At 50.9% G+C, this 20,715-nt stretch overlaps 1 protein-coding gene across 13 annotated transcripts in view; it reads right to left on the bottom strand.

The window, feature by feature from the left end:
- Window positions 1-20,715, bottom strand: part of Camta1 (calmodulin binding transcription activator 1) — a 710,332-nt gene that overhangs the window by 443,783 nt on the left and 245,834 nt on the right. For all 13 annotated transcript variants that reach the window (XM_070037258.1, XM_070037260.1, XM_070037252.1 and 10 more), the window contains one exon: window positions 11,385-11,452. In XM_070037258.1, the coding sequence (XP_069893359.1) occupies window positions 11,385-11,452 (68 nt within the window). The remainder of the gene's footprint in view (window positions 1-11,384; window positions 11,453-20,715) is intronic.

Below are 20,715 nucleotides of genomic sequence, written 5' to 3'. Positions count from 1 at the left end.
AATTTGGGGTTCAGGAGTAAAGGGGCTCACGTTGTCCCTTCCTCATACAGCGCTCTGCCTCCCTCCAGCACCGAGGACAGCGCCTCCCGGACAGCGGTGTGAAATGGGCTGCGATGGCCAGCTCGCAGTGCAGGCCGAGAAGGCGTCCTCTGCTTTCACTCTTCGCTCTGCCCCGGGTTCCGTTGCTTTGCTCGACCACTTCTGCCACAGCCTGACTTCCCCGACACCCAGCCTGGGCACCAGCCGCCATTTCACACACAAATACCACTCCGCTGCTGCCCAAACGCCCCAGCCTGCCAGGTCCAACAAAACTCTGGCCCAGGGAGGGATGAAAAGTCCCCAAGTCCACAACATAGTGGGGATCTTCTCCCCTCCAGCACACAGTGATCGCATGCCCTTCCCCCGCCCCCACCCAGAATCACCCCGGACCAGCTACCTCCACCAGAAGTTCCCTCCCAGGGACGGTTGGGGTCAGCCAGTGCAGAGTCTAGTTTTCTTTTTATTTTAGGAGACACTTTTACCTACCCAAATGAATTCCATCTTATGAAGTCATGGGATGAACAGGAGGGCATTATTCCCATTACAAAACTGCTACCGTGGCCAGAGGTGGGAGCTGATGACTTGCACCTGTCATCCTAGCCGCTGTAGAGGCTGAGAGCTGAGGATCATGGTTCAAAGCCAGCACAAGCAGGAAATTCTGTGAGATTTTTATCACTAACCACCAAAAAGCCAGAAGTGGAGCTGTGGCTCAAGTGGTAGAAAAGCTCACTTTGAGCAGAAAAGCTCAAGGATAGCACCCAGTCCCTGAGTTCAAGCTGCAAGACTGGCAAAAATAAATAAAATAAACAAATAAATAGTATATACAGTGACCCAGTCTGGAAGGAGTATGCACATACATGTACCAGTTGTATATTTGTCTGTGTGCATGTGTAGCTGTGGATTAGATGGATGCACACACTCATTGTGTATTTGTGTGCACAGGTGTGTGTGTGTGCGTGTTGGTATGTGGGTATATTGAGATCTACACAGTTGTGTGTGTACACAACATGTAGGGGCCATATGTGTATGCACATGAGCATGTGTTCACTTATTAAACATTGGTATGTCTGCACACTGTACATGTGTATATGTGATATGTGCACACATGTCAACACACACACAAAACACAGGGCACATAAACCAAACGCTTGTGTAGAAAGTAGGAGAAACAGTAGAGTTTAAGAACCAAGAAACAGCTCCTCTCTTTGTTTCTGGTTTGCTTCCAGATTTTTTTTAGATGCCTCCATAATAAAGAACCGGTGGGGGGAAGGAATCTAAGAATAGCAAAGACAGCAATCGCTTTGAGCCAAGCCGAGAACAGTGTGAGAATCTCCATCTCAGAATACCCAGCTGATTTGGTAATCACTCATTATGCAGAAACTTATGAATTGCAAAGGTGGTTATGTGGAAACCTCTCTTCCCCACCTTGCTGGCTCTGGGGCCAGCTCCTTCCCTGCAGCGAGCCATGATTTATTAGATCAGCACTGATCCAGGGAAATCGCCCCAGATGCCAGCTGGGACCCTGGCAGCGGAACTCGGCACTCCTAATTTCCCACATTCAGGGAGAGGGAGCAACGAGGCTGAGGGCGGACAGGCAGGCAGTAGAGAGCGGATGGCAGTCAAGGAACTCTGGCACGGCCGGCAGCCACCCGTGGGTTTGTACGTGCACAGGGAAGGCTGGCACTTCTTCAGTTCCCAAAACAGCAGTGATGGCCGCCAGAGTACGCTGTTTGGAGAGGCCAGCAGGCCTCCCCCCAGGAGCAGTCTCCAGCCGGGCACCCCATCTCCACCACACATGCATCAGAATAACCCAGGAGAGTCACCACCATGACAAGCTAAGATACGCCAGGACGTGGCTGTCCGGCTGCAAGCCGCTGCCCCCGGCCCCCACCCCGGATCCTAGCCATTCTGTACCCATGCCAGGAAGGCTCTGAGCTGAGGGTGGTGATGGGGGAGAGGAGGCGGGCTCAGTGTGGTGAGGCCAGGAGGGCCTGGGTCAATGTAAGCGCTGCCCAGCCCTCCAAAGCCAGGCAGCGAAAACCTCAGGACACCAAACAGTAACAACCAACGACTACAAACTGCACGATCGGGCTAGGCACCAGGGGCACGTGCCCGTCAGCCTATCTACTTGAGAGGCTGAAAGTACTGAGACCAATGGCTTGAGGCCAGAAACAAGATGCAGAGTCTTCTTAACCAAGAGTTAGAGGCAGCCATGACTGTGACCCTAGGAAAAGTAAAGTAGCTGGATCCTGCCCAGATGTGCACGAGGCAGGAAGTGAGACCCTATCTAAGAAGGCAAAAAGCAGGTCTGGAGGTGTGGTTCAGCAGCAAGGGCCCCTGCCTTGTAGCAAGGATGAGGCCCTGAGCCTCAAAATAAACCTAGAGCCTCCAACATTAACAACAATAAAGCCACTGGATTTTCAGAAAAGGAGAAAAGAAAGCGGTGGCAAGCAGTGGGGAAGGGGAGGGGCGGGGGATGACCCCAAGGGAGAGAGACCAAGGGTACGGCCATGAAGAGGGAAGGGGTCAGGGTGGAGGATGGAGAAGAGCTGGGGCGGGGTGGATGTGGTGATAGCGTGGGACAGCAGGAAACAGCCGTGAACAGGGAGAACTCCACTACTGCCTCCGGGAATGCGGAGCCCTTCCCCTGCCTGGCTCCCGATCACAGGCAGCCCGGCCAGCCCCCACCTGACCACCTCTGGGCGATCTGGAGTGGGGCCCAAGACAGATCCCCACACCGAATCTCAGGGTCCCCTGCCCAAGCTCTGTGTGCACACAGCCCCTCCCCCGAGAAGCCCCTTCCAGGGAAGGGGGCACCAAGCAGGGAGCTGAGCCCACCCCCTGAGCACACAGGAAGTCAGACGCTAATGTCTCAGATCGACCAATCAGCAAACAGCAGAATCAACAAAGATCTGAACCTGGAGGTCAAGATCAGAAGCCCGGGTGCAGGCGGCCTCCCGGGGAGACAGGATGGAGCTCAAGGGCAGAGGGCTCTCCACATCCTTGCAGGTTTATTAGCACCATTTGACCCTCTGTGCATGTTTCTTTTCAAGGATATTGAAATAATAAGAGAAGGTGGACCTCAGGCGTCAGAAGGTAGCAGCTATTTAACCCCAGGAAAGACTCGAGGCTCTAACATCCATGCCTCCATCCCAGCTTCACCCAAGAGCTGGGATCCTGGCTCTGAGGAAAAGACACGGCACGCATGCACAGAGATGCGCACGCACGCGCATGCGCACACACTCATACACACACAGTGACAACAAGTACCGTGGAGGACTGCCCACCCTCTGATCATGAATTCACTGAGACTAGCAACCTCACCACAGCCCATGTCTAGGTCCCACGTCCTGCACCCCCAGACTCCCCGCTGTGACATTATGAATTCCATCATTCCAGATAATCATGGGGGACCCGGGATGGGCCCAGCTCCACACACAGCTGAGAGCTTCCTAGCACTGGCCAGACACCAACCAATGCTTACTGAGAACCCAGGTCACAGCTAATCCCTTCCCTCATCTAGGAAGTACATAAAAACAATGGCCAGCCTGGCACCGGTGGCTCAAGCCTGTAATCCCAACTACGCAGGAGGCTGAGATCTGGGGACTGAAATTCAAAACTAGCCCAGGTCAGAAAGCCCATGAGACTTATCTCCAATTAACCACCAAAAAAGCTGGAAGTAGAGCTGTGGTTCAAGTGGTAGAGCACTCGCCTTGAGAGGAAAAGTTCTGGGACAGTACCTAGGCCCTGAGTTAAGCCCCAGGCCCATCACCAAAGAATTAAAATAGCCAATTGATTAGTTAATTAACTACAGCAAAAATTTGGTAGGTGCCTTTTGGGGGCATCCTGTGAGTCCTGACAGACATTGACTCCCCAAAAGCCCTGCCACTCTGGCCACTATTTGGTTACTAGTGGTCTAGTTTGGACTTGGTTCAGGACTCGGTTCATCCACAGGCACACAGTCAAGTGCCTGCAGCAAGGCACCCCAGTATGTTTGTTTGAGAGCAGGGTCCCTCAATTGTGTGTAATGTGGGGGTCATGGCATGGGGACAGTGCCTGAAATAACATGGGGGTTAGAAGCCCTCCCAGACATCCCGACCACACACACACACACACACACACACACACACACACACGCGCACACACACACACACACACACACACACACACACACACACACACACACACACACACGATCCCTGGCAATTCTGCCCACTAGAAAGCTGAGAAGCAACTCTGAGAACTTTGTGAAGTGTGGCACATTGTGCCCAACGTGAAATCCAGCATTTTAGTCACTTTTAAGCAGGGCCTTCAGTGGCAGGCAGCATGCTCGTGTGGTTGTGCGGCCGCCATCCGTCTCCAGGACTTCATCTTCTCCAGCTGAAACACTCCCTCCTGTTAAATACCCAGTGTCCACGCCCCCAGGCCCCAGACCCCAGGACCCAGTGTCCGTTCCATCTCCAACTGGATATCACACCGCGCCTGTCCCTTTGTGCCTAGCTTGTGCCGCTGGATATGAGCACCTCAAGCTTCATGGTGTGGGAACTAATGTCTGAATTTCTTTGTTTTTTTTTTTAATCTCTGGGAAATTTTAAAATCATCTCCATGGTATTATTTGTATATTTTTTATTATTTACTATTTTTATTATTTGTTCCTCTGTGTGTGCGTTGATATTGGGGCTTGAACTCAGAACCTTAAGGATTTTTGCCCAACACTGGTGCTCTCCCACTTAAAGCCACACCTCTCCTTCCAGCTTTTTGCCGGTTAATTGAAGATAAGATTCTTCCAGGCTTTCCTGCCCAGGCTGGCTTTGAACTGTGATCCTCAGATCTCAGCCTCCTGCATAGCTAGGATGGCAGGTGTAAGCCACTGGCTCCTGGCTCAAATGGGATTATTTTTTGCAGTTATTTTTTGCATTTCTAGTCTGGTCACGTAAATAGCCAGGCCAAGCTTCCTTAGAAAAGTCCTGTCACCATCTGTCCTGGGGACCAAATGCCTCAAAGGTGGCCAACAGGTAAACCTCTGTGCGTGGCTTACACGGTAATCTCAAAAAAGCCGTGCCAACTGCCTGGGGACCAGCAGGGGCCTGAGGCCGCTGTTCCCGCCCCCTCTCCGATGCCCGGGGCATGGAGGACCAGGGGCCTGGGTGGCAGCAGCCTGGAGCGCTGGCCCTGCTTCCCCCAGTAGTCCCCAGCGCTGAAGTGACTCTTCCACTCACTGCCTGCCCAACACATCAAAGCCGCCCCGGCCTCCCCTGCATCACGCTGCTAGAGAACCAAAGAGACAGCATGACCTTGTCCCCCGGGAACTCGTCACTCGCTGAGAGACAAGACTTACAACTTACAGCGGCAGCTAAATTGTCCAATGGATGGCAAACAAACAGACGCTATGCAGGCAGGCTGTGGCAGCAAAAAGCAAGCGGAGGGCTTCTTCAGGTGAGGGTTGAGGGAGGCTCCGGGGAAGAGGCTGGCTGGGCTGGATGTGAGGGCCATGGCTGATGGAAGGTAAAAGCAGGGGTCGAGGAAGCTAACTGAGAAAAGCTGTACCCATCCCTCGCTATAGCCCGGACCTGGAGACGGCTGTCAGGGAGAGTACACTGAGGAGGGGCTGTAGACAGGAGAATGACCTTCACTGTGACACCGCCGACTTTAGATCTTATCGCCTATGAAGTCTCAAAGCTTTTCAAGTAGAAGGATGACATAAGAAAAGGAGAATCTGTATATCACCTCTACAATAACAATAATAATAAAAAAAAAAAGCAACAGGGCTGTAGACGCTAAAAGCTGACAGACACAATGCGATCCGCTACTCAGGTTTCCTGACTTAGATACAGGACTGACAGGAGACCAGGCTGACAGTCCGGTGAGGAAATGAAGCATTAAAACAGCAAAAAGACAAAGAAAAAATACAGGCAACATACACTCAAAAAGAAAAGAAAAGACAAAGACAATCTAGACTGGTGCTGATAGCTCATGCCTGCAATCCTAGCTACTCAGGAGGCTGAGATCTGAGGATTGCAGTTCAAAGCTGGACTGGGCAGAAAAGTCTGTGAAACTTATCTCCAATAAACCAGTAAAAAGTTGGAAGTGAGCCGGTGCTGGAAAACCAGGAGTGGCGCGGTGGCTCAAGTGATAGAGTGCTCGTCTTGAGCTGAAGAGCTGAGGGACAGCGCCCAGGCCCAGAGTTCAGGCCCCACAAGTACCAACATGCACATGCGCATGCACACCCCCAAGTGCCAACCTTGAAGAAGCCACTTGTAGGGGTCAGGAAACCTGGAGAGGGAGGGCCAGGGTGGGGGCCCTCATGATCCGGCCACTTCTGGAGAGAGGGCTGGACCTCCCCTTCCTGTCACTGTCTTACTATTGGTGTTTTACTGCTTATTGATTAAGATGCATTTAGTGTTCATTATAGGAAAATTCTATTACTGAACTCTCAGTGAATCAGCATTAAGGTGCTATCTATATCAATCCAATCAATTAATTAATTAATGAGATCATTAGCATTTTCCAGCCTCCTCTGGGATTCCTGGAAAGATGTCCCTGCATCTCAGCCTTGGTCCTTGCAGGTCCCAGGGGAGGAGGAGCCGATGGTCGGGATTGCCTGGGCTCTGCTCCCAGGGCTGGATGGCCTGTGCAGGGGGACAGGGAGTGGTGTGGTGGGAGCTGTCACCCTGGAGAGCTGCAGGAAGCCCACCGGACTGGCCCAGCCGAGCCACACACAGCCACAGATGGAGACCCAGGTCTGGTGCCTGGTGGGAGGGGGGAGGGGGGGAGGGGTCACCCAGGAATGATGGAATCAATTCCTGCGCTCTCGGCAGTGGAGGGGGCAGCAGAAATACATGAAGGTTGGAGTCTCGGCAGTAAGAGACCCCTGGGTTCACATTCCAGTTCTAGCCCTCACCGTGCAGCCCCTCCACACCTGGCTGGGCACCAATGGCTCACGCCTGTAATCCTAGCTACTCAGGAGGCTGAGAGCTGAGGATCGTCATTTGAAGTCATCCTAGGCAAGAAAGTCTGTGAGACTTTTCACCAGTTAACCACCAAAAAGCCAAAGTGGAGCTGTGGCTCAAATGGTAGAGTGCTAAAAAATAATAACAGAAAAAAATAATAACAGGGAGAAAACCCAGGGGCTCTTCCTTCCAACACTCAGGATACCCACCCCCACATTTTCCACCCCATTCTTACTCATCCCATAAATATTCATAGAAGTACTGCATGTCTTGCTCTATCAAACAAACAAACTTCCTTTAGTCATACATGAAGGGGGGAGGGTCAGATAATGAATAAATAAGCAAAAAATAAATTGTAATATACGTCATGTATCCGACAGCACCTTATGCCTGAAAAGTGTAACATAAGAAACAAGAGAAGAGGGCCTGGACGGAAAATTGGCGGAGGGGAGAGGCACATGGGGAAGCGACCTCACAGAGAAAGGCCAGCCAAATCAGGGCCTGAAGGAGAAGCTGGAAGAACATTCTAGACAGAGGACATGCACGCTTCTTCCCAAGATCCTAAATTCATCAGGCAGGATGGGGAGTCCTCTCACCATGGCCTCTAAATGGTATTATTACAGTTCTGAGTATACAGCAAGAGCCAAAGAAAGACATCCTGAAGGGTGATTGGTCAGGCTCAAGGACCAAGTGAAAACATGATAAAGGGTGATTGGTCGGGTAAAGGCACCCTGACGGGTGATTGGTCAGGCTCAAGGACCCCTGCTCAGAACACAATCTCCATGCTGGGACAGTCAACATTCGTGGCTGCTGGTGATAACACCGTCACTCTTCAACCCTGCTCGCTCCTCATAGCAGGCCTTGTTATTAAACAGGTGAGCCGGGCTCCTGGGGCCTCCTCCGTAATTAGGGCAGGATCTGCACAAGGGCTCTATTTATAACCCCCAGCCCCCAGCAAGCCTCCGAGACCAGCAGCAGGTCCCTCTGCAGCGCCTATACCAACATCTATATGTGAACTGATTACAACAATTAATTTAATAGGGATTCCTCCACACAAACAATGTATCATTTTATTAGGAAACTCTATAAATGTCAGTGGTGCAATTCATTTTTATTAATTTTCTAAAATGAAATTAGCACTGGTGGTGGTGGCGGGGGCAAACAGAAGTTGTATTGCCTTCTCGTTCAGTGGAGTATTGGTGTCATTAATTCTTTAATACCAGGAGGCCAGTTTGTATGCACTCAGCAGTTAACCACACCAATTAATTTCAATCCTGGAGATTGGGGGGTGGGGGATCCTAACACAACTCAACAACTAATTTAGGAAGGTCCTTAAACAACCAAGGCAACTTTTTCTTCTCCTGGGATGAGAAGCTTTCAAGTATAAACACAGAGTGCATATTATAGCACTAATAGGAGTCCTGTCTTTACCCCTCTGTCTTTATAAGGAAAGAAATCCATCCTTCCAGAGTCTGGAGAGATTCTGGCACCTGCCTTCCCAGGTGGAGGCCTCCAAACAGGCCTAACCCTTAGGAATGAAAAGAACATTAACAGCCCATGTAGGAAACCTGACCCAAAGTCATGACTATCACCATGATCAGTCTCTGTGCTAAGCCACCGAGGACAGGATCGACAGAAACTCCGCTTTCTACAACAAGAAGAAAACATGGAGCCAGGTGTGGTGGTGCGTGTCTGGAATGTCAGCACACAGGAGGTTGAAGCTCTAGAATTGTGAGTTCAAAGCCAACTCTGGGCTACACAGAGAGATCCTATCAAGAAAGAATAGAAAAGAGAAGAAAGAAGGGAGGAAGGAAGGAAAGGAAGGAAGGAAGGAAGGAAGGAAGGAAGGAAGGAAGGAAGGAAGGAAGGAAGGAAGGAAGGAAGAGGGAGAGAGGGAAAGAGAAGAAAAGAAGGCAGGCAGGTAGGCAGGCTGGGCACTGAGGCAGGTGCTTGTAATCCCAGCTATGTGGGATTATGACAGGAAAGTGGATCAAGGTCCAAGGCTGACCTCAAACAATAAGTGTGAGGATCTAACTGAAAAACAGCCAAAGCAAACAGGGCTGGAGATGTGACTCAAGTGGTAAAGCGGCTGCCTGGCAATTTCAAGGCTCTGCTTTCAAACCCCAGTACTACAAAACTAAGTAAATAAATAAAGAGTGAAGAGCCAAAACAGTTTCCTCACTGCCACAGAGCTACTGAGTGGCAGGGCTGCTACAGCTCAGAGCTGAACCGGTCCACACAGGAGTCCCTCCCTGTCCCTTCTCCTGGCTTGCCTAGAGCCTCTGTGACCTGGAAGTAGTGGGTGGGGGGAGGGAATCTCCTGGCCCATTGTCCACAGGGAAGTCAGCAAGCCGGCATCACCGCAGATGACATCCACCTCTCAGGAGAAACTCAAATTGTGCAAGCTGGGTCGCAGACATTCTCACAGGCTCGAGAGGCTCTTCTCCTCCCACTTAGATTTAAAGAGCAGCTCACAGAGCAGAGAAGAGGCACGGAGAGTCCCTGGGGCTGGCGGTCAGGGGCTCCTGGGACCAGGAAAACACTCCATAGATGCGGAAAGCAGACACGCCTCCTCCCCCTCCCCAGAGACTTCCAACCAGCCTAACTGGTTAGACTGGGGACCAGACACAGCCCATCACCTGGGAACTTGTCCAATGCGACCAACTCTCAGCGTCCACCCCAGTCCTGCCAGGTCTAACGTGGGCGAGCCCAGTGACCCGAGTTCTAACAAGTCCTCCAGTGGGTTCCGACCTTCGTTCACGTTTGGGGAGACTGCCTCACCCGAGATGTCCCCCACCCCCAGGGAAAAAAATAAAAGCAAAGATGCAAGTGCTGGGCTTTCCAGGCCGCAGTATGGCAAATTCACCCAGGTGTGGACCGGATCTTTATTCCCCAGGCCTGCCGTGAGCCCTCTTCTTACTGGGCTCGGCCTTGGACCCCACTTTGGTCACTGGACTTGTGAATAAATGTGTCTACATGGGGTTCCTTGGGTTTTTCAGTCATGCTCTCCTGCATGAAAAAGCAGTCTTCCCTAAGCTAGATTCTTTCATGAAGGATGGTTGGAGCAGTCCCAAATCACAGGCAACCCATGAGCAGGAAACAGAAGTTGGTTGTAATAAGGGACCCCCATCTAGGGATTGTTTCTTACACAGTATCATCCCAGCAAAAGCAGACTGATACAAACTATTTGGCTTCATGAAAGGGAATCACAGTCCCACAAGCTGAGGTGCTGGGACGCTGGCAGAGGGCTTCTACCACAGCCATCAGGCCTCCCCTGGGGAAGAAGAGACTCCCAGTAAAACACTCTACCATTCCTCAGTCTAGAACACTAACCAGCAAATGTCTAAGCCTCATGAAGTGAGAACTTGAAATGGCTTCTAGCATGAGAGAGGACTCTCAAAGATGAGACTTCTTCCTTGTGGCTCAGAGAATACAAACAAGTCAATTTCATGACAAGAGCGCAGAGGACACAAGGACCCCTCTCACGCTTCGCTGATAAGCCCACAGGCTCCAGGGCCTCTGTGCGAGGAAAATGGTCTCTGCCTTGGCCTGTGGCAGCCACACCTGCAGCCCAGTCTCCCTGCAGGCCACGCTTCAGCTGAGACTCCTCGAGTTAATGAACACAATTGGGAGAGACTGACCATGAATTTCCAAAGCTCTAGACCATAACCTATCAAAAAAAAAAAAAACAAAAAAAAAAACAAAAAAACCTGAAAGGGTTGGGGAGATGGAGGGAGGAAGCTAGCTTTCAGAGGAGCCCTAAATCCCAATCCCACCATTCTTCAGAAATAATAACATCCCTCCCAGCCACAAAACACAGGTCAGTTCCATTTTTGCCAATTCCCAAGCGCAGAGAGAAGTTAAGCGTTTGTGGCAGTGAGCAGGTTCAAGGACATTTACGGCCTAATAAACAACAAAACGTAGCTATGGCTTCTGATTTGGGGGTCTGTGCTTCCAATCCACCAGGAATAACTCAAGTTTCCATTAGTAAAACACAGTGAGATAGATATGGGCAGTTAAGCTAGTTCCTCTGTAAAAATAAATAAAATAAAAAAGACATTGCTTCGGAGTACAGGTGGCAGGTGAGCCCCTCTCTGCCCACCCCCCTCCAAATAAACACCCCCAGATGCTACAAACGCTTCTGGACATCTGCACTGATGGATCCAGCCCCAAGAGCCGCCAGATCAGAAATTCCAATCTGGATGACTTCTGATTGCATTCACGACCACAATCCGGGGCCCATTAATGAGACCTCGCAGCACAGGACATCAGGGTGACATTGTCAACTTGTTGTCTCACATGGATCAGCTCATCAGGTAATCCACGAGAAATCAATCAATCCATTCATCGTACAAACTTGAAAAAAAACCAAAACTGCAAGATCGGGGACTTTACCTTGTCTTAGGGGATGTGGTTAGCCATTCTTCGTGTTTCTCAAATGTTATTAAATAAGCTGCAATTTCCTGAAACAGAAGAATAAAAAGATAATAACAACAATTAGCTCATGTTGGACCCTGAGAAGAAAGAAAGTTGCTGTCTGTCTCCCTTTGACAGGCTGGAACTCCATCTCTGCTAGAAAAACGTTGGTCTTTGGACTCGGCTTCTATTTTGATTTTCTGAGTCCTTTCTACTCAAACCTGCCATCCAATCACAATCAAAGCTCTGGGTTTCAAAAGAGGAGTTGGTGGCAAGGAGCAAAAAAAAAAATTCTCTGTGGGAGAAAAACATCAGACACCCTTTTCAGAGTCTAAATGTCATTCATTTGAAGCAGGAGAGAGAGGCCCACTTAGGGAGGGTCAAAATTGGAAAGTTTAGTCTGTTTTTTTTTTTTTTTCTGAAGGTGGACGAATCTTTCAGCTCTGTCACAAGAGACGTTGTGTTCACTCAGCTTGACTCCCAACCCTCTGTGCTAATCCACAAAGACTAAAAAGAAAAGATAAAGCCTTATGAAATAGAGAGAAAGAGAGAGAGAGAGCGGTTAGCCTTTCTCACCACTGATAACGTGGCGCTATCCAACAGTGCTTCAGATAAGAGCAATGTCAGCCGAGTTTAAGGCAAAGATGGAGAAATGTGGGCCCCTGAAGGTAAATTAAATATTTATAAACACAACAACATCGCTGCAGATAGAATTACTGATTTATTAATAATTTCCATGAAAAGCCAAAGGGTGACATCATCGTCAGTCATTTCTCCAGCTCTGGGGCATGATACGGCCCATTACCTCCAGTTCCAAACACATCTGCTAACGTGGAATTGGCAGGGACCGTAAGTTAGATGAGCGATGGTCTAGTACACGTTTGCCTTGATCTGGGTGGTGATACAACCCAGAGCCGCTGCCCTTGGCCATCGGGGAAATGCAGAGCGGAGGCCTCCCGCCCTGCCCCACTATCTGCAGCCAGGGCTCCTGGAATACAAGGCCCATCTGCTCAGAGGCCAGCAGCCTTGGACTTGAATGTCACAGAGGTGACACCTGTGACTAGGCACACGATGCCTGGCCAGCTGAGCAGAGCAGGTTATAGAACAGCACCCGGCTACGCAGTCCCAAAGTGAAGATGAACGCCACCGCCACCGCGGAGGCGTGGGCCAGAACCCTGAGCCCAAGCCACCTTCCTCCAATGTGGGACAAAACTTGTACAAGTGTCTAGCGTGGGTTTTAGCTAAAGAAACCATAAAACAAGTCCCCAGGGCACCAAGGAGTTCACTGTGCTCTCCCCCCTGAGCCTGGCCTTGGCTCCTCTCCTCTCCTAGGAAAATCCCTTCCTGACGTCTCACCGCAGGTAGATTGCTTTCCACAGTTCGCAACCCTCTCACCAGCCACACCAGGGCGAGCTACCCGTCCAAGCGCTTCCACCGCACCTTCCTCTGGTGTGTGGGACTTCTAATTGCTTGGTGACATTCCCCATGGACCGTGTGAGGATAGAAAAGAAATCATGGATAGATCATGGATGCATGCCCAGGGTTAAATGTTTGTTAGACAGATGGTAGGATGACTGGGTGAGTAGAAGGAAGGAGGGAGGGAGGGAGGGAGGGAGGGAGGGAGGGAGGGAAGGAGGGATGGATAGATGGGTGGAGGTAGATGGTGGATGGGTGGGTGGATGGATGGGTGGGTGGATGGGTGGATGAATGGATGATGGATGGATGATGGATGGATAGATGAATGGATGATAGATGGGTGAATGTATGGTAGATGGACTGATGGATGGTTGGGTAGAGAAAAGAAAAGTGGGCAGGTTGAAAGTAAATATGCATTCATAAGTGAATGTGTGTGTATGTTTGGTGGTGGTAATAGTGTGTGTGTGTGTGTGTGTGTGTGTGTGTGTGTGTTTGTGTGTGTGTTTCTGACTGAAGACAGTTGAAATCAGCAAAACATCCTCACCAGTCACTTAACTGACTACGTCACCACGGGAAGGCAGCAGAGGGTTGCTGTGAGGGGTGCATGCGCTGAAGCCCGGAGCTGGCCATGCATCCCAGGCCTACCACACGTCCACACTCACCTTGAGCTCATTGCTTAACCCAACCCGACCTCGGCTTCTGGTGTGTCTGGGGTAATGCCACCTCCCAGCAGCTCTAAGGAGCCACGGCCCTTGATACTCTGACTGCCATAGTGTGTCCCAGCAAGAGCCAGAGGCAGTGCGAGGTCTCTGTGGAAAGACCCACCTGTCCAGTGGCCCCAGGGAGCTAGCAGGCGCCAAAGCGGGCCAGGTGGGGAGCCGCCACTCCTGCTGACTTACTGCCCGCTCTGCCTGGGGATGGCCAGGTAACTGCTCAGAGCTGTTGGAGTCGGCCCTCCCTGTCCTCTGCTGGTCCTCAAATCACTGAGAGACAGCTGTGGCCAGTGCCAGCGAATGGGGACATGGAGTCACTCTGTTAAGTGTGTCAGCTCTCTGAATCTCAGAAAACCTGATATTTTTGGGAAATACACACGTGCACTTACACGTGCACACACGCACACACACACACACACACACACACACACACACACACACACAATTTTGTGTATGTGCCAGTCCTAGAGCTTGAACTCAGGGCCTGGGTGCTGTCCCTTGGCATTTTCTCTCAAGGCTGGTGCTCTACCACTTGAGCAATGCCTCCACTTCCACCTGTTGGAAGAGTCTACACCGACAGAACCCCCAGATCCAGGACCTTGCTTGGATCACGCCTTGGTGACCCAGAGGGTGGGCTCACAGTGCACCTAGCCACTCTGAGACTCATCATTCTGGTCCACGTGCCACACATCCAGTTACGCAGGCCGGTACATGCCGACTGTCCTTGCTCTAGGGACGCTGAGGCCCGTGCTGTGTGGTCTGGACGGAACATCCTTCAGCCAATACTTGCCACGGCCTGGCAGATGGAGCTTCCTACAGCTACTCCATCCCCTTACTGCGTTCATTGTCAACCATGAAAATTGTTACTATGTGCTAGTCCATGAACAGCAGCCACTGTGAAGCTGTGGCTACCGAGCCATGGTCAAGGAGTGGATCGAGACAAGTCAGTACGGTGAGTCACTGTCAGCGCTGCTACAGTCCATGGTACAGTTAATGCTATGAAAACTCACGGTACAGTCAGCGCTGCTACAGCTCATGGTACCGTCGGTGCTGCTACAGCCCAACCTGCTGTCTGCTGTGTACCAGCCTCAGAGGGTCCACTCAGGGCTACTGAGCTGCCATGGGGCAGGCAGAGAAGCCCCGGAAGATCACTCACTCCACTGAAGATCAAGTCTTCTGAGCAAAAGAAACAACTCACCATGATGCTCCTCCACTGTGCTGGAGGTCATGGCTGGACATGATCCCCAGGGACTGTCCCCTGCTGCTGCTGGCCTCAGTTTCCCCAGCCTCCGAGGAGCCTCAGAGCCTCCGGCCGACAGTTTCCTGCTCCCTCCCGGCCTCACCTAGAGGAGTCCAGACTGCGCATCCCCAGCCGGGGCCTTTCCATCAGCAAGACCAACCACAGTTCTGCTCTAAAACCCCGGTCTGATTCCTGGGGTCACCTGCTCCCGCTGGCCTCCTTGTTCCCACGGGAGGCTTTGCCTCCACTTTATAAGGCAGGGACAGACAGGCCCTCACTGGGAGGAGAGGCTTCACAAACCCAAATCCTAACCATCCATTTTCTACAGGGACAGCAACTGAGGCTCCCAGAAAGGAGCGGTGTGACCTAAGACCAGCATACCTGTGCTGAATCCACCGAAGGCCAGCCCCCAGCGCCCAGCATGAGCGGGAGGAAGGTTCTGGTAGAGCACAGCCCCTAAAAGCCAGGTGTTCATTATATAAAGCCATTCAGTGAGACGTCTGGAAAGGGCAGACCATGGAGAGAGAAGGCGGATTAGTGCTTGCCAAGGTCAGGGAGCAGGGAGGGGATGGGGAATGACCTTCCAAGTGGCATGGGGTTCTTTTCTTTTCACTTTACTTTATGGTTCTTATAAAAGCAGTGTACCAAAGGATTACAATTACATGAGTCAGGTAATGAGTGCATTGTTTTTAAAGTGATTAAAAATGGCAGAAGGATAAGAAATGTACTCATTACCTTGCCCATGTAATTGTAACCCCTCTGTGTCGTATTTTCACAATTTAAAAAAATGACAGAAGTAGATGCCAGTGATGGTTGTACCACATTATGAATGTAGCAAGTACTGTTCATGGCAAATTCCATTAATTCTTTTATTTGTAAAAGGAAGCCCGATGTTGGTGGATCACACCTGTCATCCCGGCTGAGATCTGAGGATTGCTGTTCAAAGTCAGCCAGGGGAGGAAAGTGTATGGGACTCTTATCTCCAGTTAACCACTCAAAAGCCAGAAAGGAGAGCTAGGGCATGTGGCTCAAGTGACAAGACCAAGCCTTGAGTGGAAAGCACCAAGGGACAGTGCCCAGGTCCTGAATTCAAGCCCCAGGATTGGGACAGTAAAATAATTAAAAAAGAAAAAATTTTAAAAGGAAGAGGAAGAGGAGGAAGAGGAGGAAGAGGGGGGGAGGAGGAAGAAGAGAGGAGGAGAATAGAAGGAAAAAGGGGAGGAGGGAGGAGGATAAGAGGAGGAAGAGAAGGAGGAGGAAAAAGAGGAGGAGGAAGAGGAGGAGGAAGAAAAGTAAGAGGAGGAGGAGGAGGAGGAAAAAGAGGAGGAGGAGGAGGAGGAGGAAGAAAAGTAAGAGGAGGAGGAGGAAAAAGAGGAGGAGGAGGAAGGAGGAGGAGGAGGAAGAGGAGGAAGAGGAGGAAGAGGAGGAAGAGGAGGAGGAGGAGGAGAGGACAGTGGTCCAGCCAGGCATGGCTGGCTCTGGGATGAGCACCGGGCATGGCTGGCTCTGGGATGAGCACTGGGCATGGCTGGCTCTGGGATGAGCAGTCTTGATGCACCTGAGCAGGAAGCACCCGGCTGGCTCAGTGCCAGCCAGCCCCTCCCCCACCCAGCCCCTGGCTCCCCGCTCCCTCCTCTCCTTGGATCCTAAACGCCGCGCTGACACTGAGAAGAATGGCTAGACTGTCAAGATGAAGAAACTCACCACGGGCTCCAAAGCAAAGACTGTCCAGCCCGCAGATTTTAAATGTTTGCTTTGTCCTTTGGACGTTCACATAGAAAAACGGCTGCCAGGCTCCGCCGTGTGTGGCCGGGGCCAGGCCCGCAGGAGAGCAGCCTCCGCAGAAGACGGCTGAGCCCCGAGGTGGGTGGCTGCAGGCCGGGGGGCCAGGTGGGTACCTCACCCAGACACTGACGAGCGCCCCCCCCAGGGCAGATCACGGGGCCCATGGCTGCCAGTGGACTGCTCCACCATCCAAACACACCCGTCGCTCTCCGCCCAGTGCTGGTGCTGCCCACAGGCTTGACAGGTCCTAAGTTGGACGGCAAAGCCCGCGCAGCAGTGCCTGTGGATGGAAGCAGCAGAGGACTCGAGGATCCCTGACAGAGGCTGCCTCCCCGGGACGGGCAGATAAGCAGGCACCACTGTGCTCAGCGGCTCCCGCTGCTGCCGCCCGCGTGCACAGCTAGGCCCCAGCTCTGGCCCAGGGACCAAGTTCTCCTGTCCAACCCCACGGCAACTCCCACTTCTGAAACTTTCTCAGCTATGGCTACGGGGGGGGGGGGGGGGTCACCCGAGCCGCAGTGCTCTCTGTGGCTTGACCTGAGTGTGGAAAGTTTCCTCTAGTTGTGGTACAAAATCCCGGAAATGGATCTTCAGGCCCCACGTTGCTGTAGAGCTCCTTCCAGAATGACCTCGGAGCCAGGTGCTGAGGGCTCATGCCTGTAATCTCAGCTCCCCAGGAGGCTAAGATCTGAGAAGCTCAAAGCCAATCCCAAGCAGACAAATCCATGAGACACGCAAATCCAATTAACCGGCAAAAAAATCAAGAAGTTGGAGGCGTGACTCAAGTGGTAGAGCACCAGAGCACCAGCCTTGAGCAAAAAAGGCCAAGCAAGAGTGCAAGGCCTGAGTTCAGGCCTAATACTGACACAAGGAAGGAAAGAAAGAAGGGAGGGAGGGAGGATGGGAGGGAGGGAGGGAAGAAAAGACAATGACAGCTGACTCAATAGTAAGTTGAATGAGAGAAAGCAAAGTTCTGAAAAGGATGGAAACATGGAGGGCGGTGTCAGAGCTCCACCTGCTACAAAGGCCCTGGATATGGAGCCCATGCCACCCCGCAAAGAAGCAGGACACCCCATCAGGAGAGGCTCAGATTCCTCATTCAGAAACCCAGCACGGCCCTGTGGCCAGATGGGGGGCAGGGCTGAGACTTCACAGGAGCCGTGGGCATGATTCAAAACTTTCTAGAAGCTACCTTTTTAAAGGCTTCCCGAAGAACCAAGAGAAGTTAATTTTAATAATACGTCTGCTATTTCCATCTCAAGAGATCCAAAATAGTAGCATCTCCCTGGTTTTGGAAAGCGGTCCCGAGCTATTTCGGCTTCTTCTTTCTGTTTTCGAAGTCTGGCGTGCGTGTTCATGGCAGCCCACCTTAGCGGGGCTCCCACGGCAGCCAGCTCTCAGACCAGACGCGGAGGAACCCGTTAGCACCTGGGCCTTCATGGCCTCACCAGGGGTCCCGGAAGGAAGTCGCCCCAGGAAGCCCTGGTTCACTGACCCATTGCCCACCCCCCAGCCCCAGATGAAGAGCCGGATCCCATGTCTGCAGTTTAGGGGTGGGGCTCCCACCGGTTTGAGTGGGGTCAGGGATTCTCGGAGGGGCTGAGAGCACTGGACCCTCAGCCCAAGCTCTCTGTTGCTTCTGTTCCTCCCTAGAAAGAGCGAACTGTCCACACACGGCCTGTCTCTTACTGTAGAGAGCAGTGTGGTGCCTAGCTCCTCTCAGGAAAAGGATCCTCGGGTCACAGGACAGTCCACCTTCAATCCGTCTTTAAGACATGTCCTCCTCAATGGCAGAGAGGAAAGGGCCAGAGGATGGAGTTCGGTGCTTTGTGTAGTAAATTAAACAGACAACAGGGTATATCTGTATATAGCTCTGGATTGGATAGATGGGTGTACGTGCATGTATATGAATGTACATGCGTGTTTATGCATGTATATGTATATGAGTATATGTGTGTATATGAGTGTGTGTATATGAATGTTTGTGTGTGTGTGAATGTATATGTATATGTGTATGTTGAAATTTTTGTCTGGCAGTGCCATCTTGGCCACATAGTAGTGGTAGGTCTGGCATCTTGTCTTCATGGTGGGGGAAGGTGAAGCCCCACCTCCCAGGTGATGGGTGTGCCCAGATTCTTGGAGCCAGGGGAGGGCTACAGGTTACTAAACCTATCAGTCTAGTGCCTGGGAGTCAAGTTTCCAGTGACCCTGTCCCCTGACACTCACACTATTTAAGCCTGGACCAGCTCAGTTGCCATTACACCAGGACACCTGTCTCTGTTCGTGTCCTGTGTCCTGTGTCCTGTCCTCTGTCTCTTCTCCGGTCACCCACTTAAGCATCCCACTTAAGCATTCCATTGGAGCTGAATTGGTTTGTTGGTATTTGTTTTGGTTTTTTCTTTCCTCTCCTGCCTTCTTCTAGCGGTGTCAAGTGTATTTGCTGGCTGCTGGTCTTTGAGACAGGAGTCCACCACATAGTCACTGGTCTTTCAATAAGGACTCTAAGATTCGACCTCTCAAAATGTGGCTTCTCTGTTTTCCCATCTTACAACAATATGAATGTATGTGTATGAATGAGTATGTTCATATTTGAACGCACATGTGTGTATGTATATGAATGTACAAGTGTGTATATAAGTGTACGTGTATGTATATGAATGTATATGCATATGTGTGTGAATGAACATGTATTGTTATATGAGTGTACATGTGTGTGTATTTATCTGTGTGCAGTACATACATGTATACCTATCTTCACCTATGCAGATATGTTTGATTCTTTTTTTTTGCCACTCCTGAGTCTGACTAACAAAAGCATCTCTAAAATCTACACCATCTCAGGTGTCTTTTGCCCTCAGAACAATGGGTTTTCAACCAAGGGATAATTTTGTTTAAGTTTGGCTTTTATGAGAGTTCTGCACAAGGGTTTTATCTGTTCTCGGGACCAGTGCTGGGGGGCGGGGACCGCCAAGCCTCTTCTAGCAGCTGGCCCCAGCATCTGCTGGAGCCACAAAATGCAATTATATTGCTCCCAAACGGGAAGTAAAAATATCTTGTTTCCAATCCTCTTGGTTTTAAAGCCCATGCTTAATGTCCTCTGGGTATTTCAATGGTGCCAGATCACCGTGTTATGTAGTTTATTAGGGAAGTGTGAATGTCATATTAATGACTTCTAACCAGCACGTTTCTAGTGGAAGCAAATTTTCCCAGAATCCACCATTCACTGCGCTTGACAAAAAAAAAAAAGTCACAATAATTGGCCTTAATTTAAATAAGTAAATAACCATTCCATACCCTCTCCCCACTCGCAAAGCCAGTGGGTCTCAGGTCTCCCCTGTGATGCATACTCCAGCCTAAGTTTACGGTGCACTGTGCAAATATCCTCAGCCCGTTCCATGGTGGATCGTCTAGGCACCAAGGTGACAAGGTCCACAGCATGCCTGGCCATTCTGGGTCCCCACTCAAAGCTGAAATCAACATCAATTTGTTCTTTCAAAAGGACAAACAGCAAAGCACCTATGGCTCATGCCTGTATTCTGGGCTGCTCAGAAGGCTGAGATTTGAGGATTACAATTCAACACCACCCCAGACAAGAAAGTCTATGAGACTCTTTATTCCCAAATAACCACCAAAAAAAAAGAGACAGAAGTAGAGATGTGGCTCAATGGTAGAGTGCCAACCTTGAGTGAAAAAGCTCAGAGACAGTGCCCAGGCCCTGAGTTCAAGCCCCAGTATGGGCACGCGCGCGCGCGCGCGCGCACACACACACACACACACACACACACACACACACACACACACACACGGTGTCACAGGGTTCTATTCTGACCATTTGTAAGAGGAGGGTGATGACCTCCAGAACTCAAGCAGGTCTGGAGGATTTCCTACACCACGGTGAAGAACAATTCAGACTACAACTCTCATCGCCTGGATTTCCAAAACAAGGACACCTGACCATGCCGGCTATCTGTAATGCAGATGCTGGAAAGCGTGGCTACCACCGACAAGCATCCATCAGTGAAGAACAATGAGCCAGCAAAGAACATTTACAGACAGATTCCGCAAAGGAGCCATTCACCCAGTCTTTCATTCATTTATCCTCTCACTGGCTCAATCATTCAATGAATTATTGAGCACCTACTACATGCCAGGCACT

Source organism: Dipodomys merriami, unplaced genomic scaffold (genome assembly GCF_024711535.1).
Source record: "Dipodomys merriami isolate MVZ:Mamm:240054 unplaced genomic scaffold, mDipMer1.0.p SCAF_28, whole genome shotgun sequence".
In the NCBI taxonomy this organism is placed as follows: domain Eukaryota; kingdom Metazoa; phylum Chordata; class Mammalia; order Rodentia; family Heteromyidae; genus Dipodomys; species Dipodomys merriami.
This window is presented reverse-complemented; position numbering and strand designations above follow the sequence as displayed.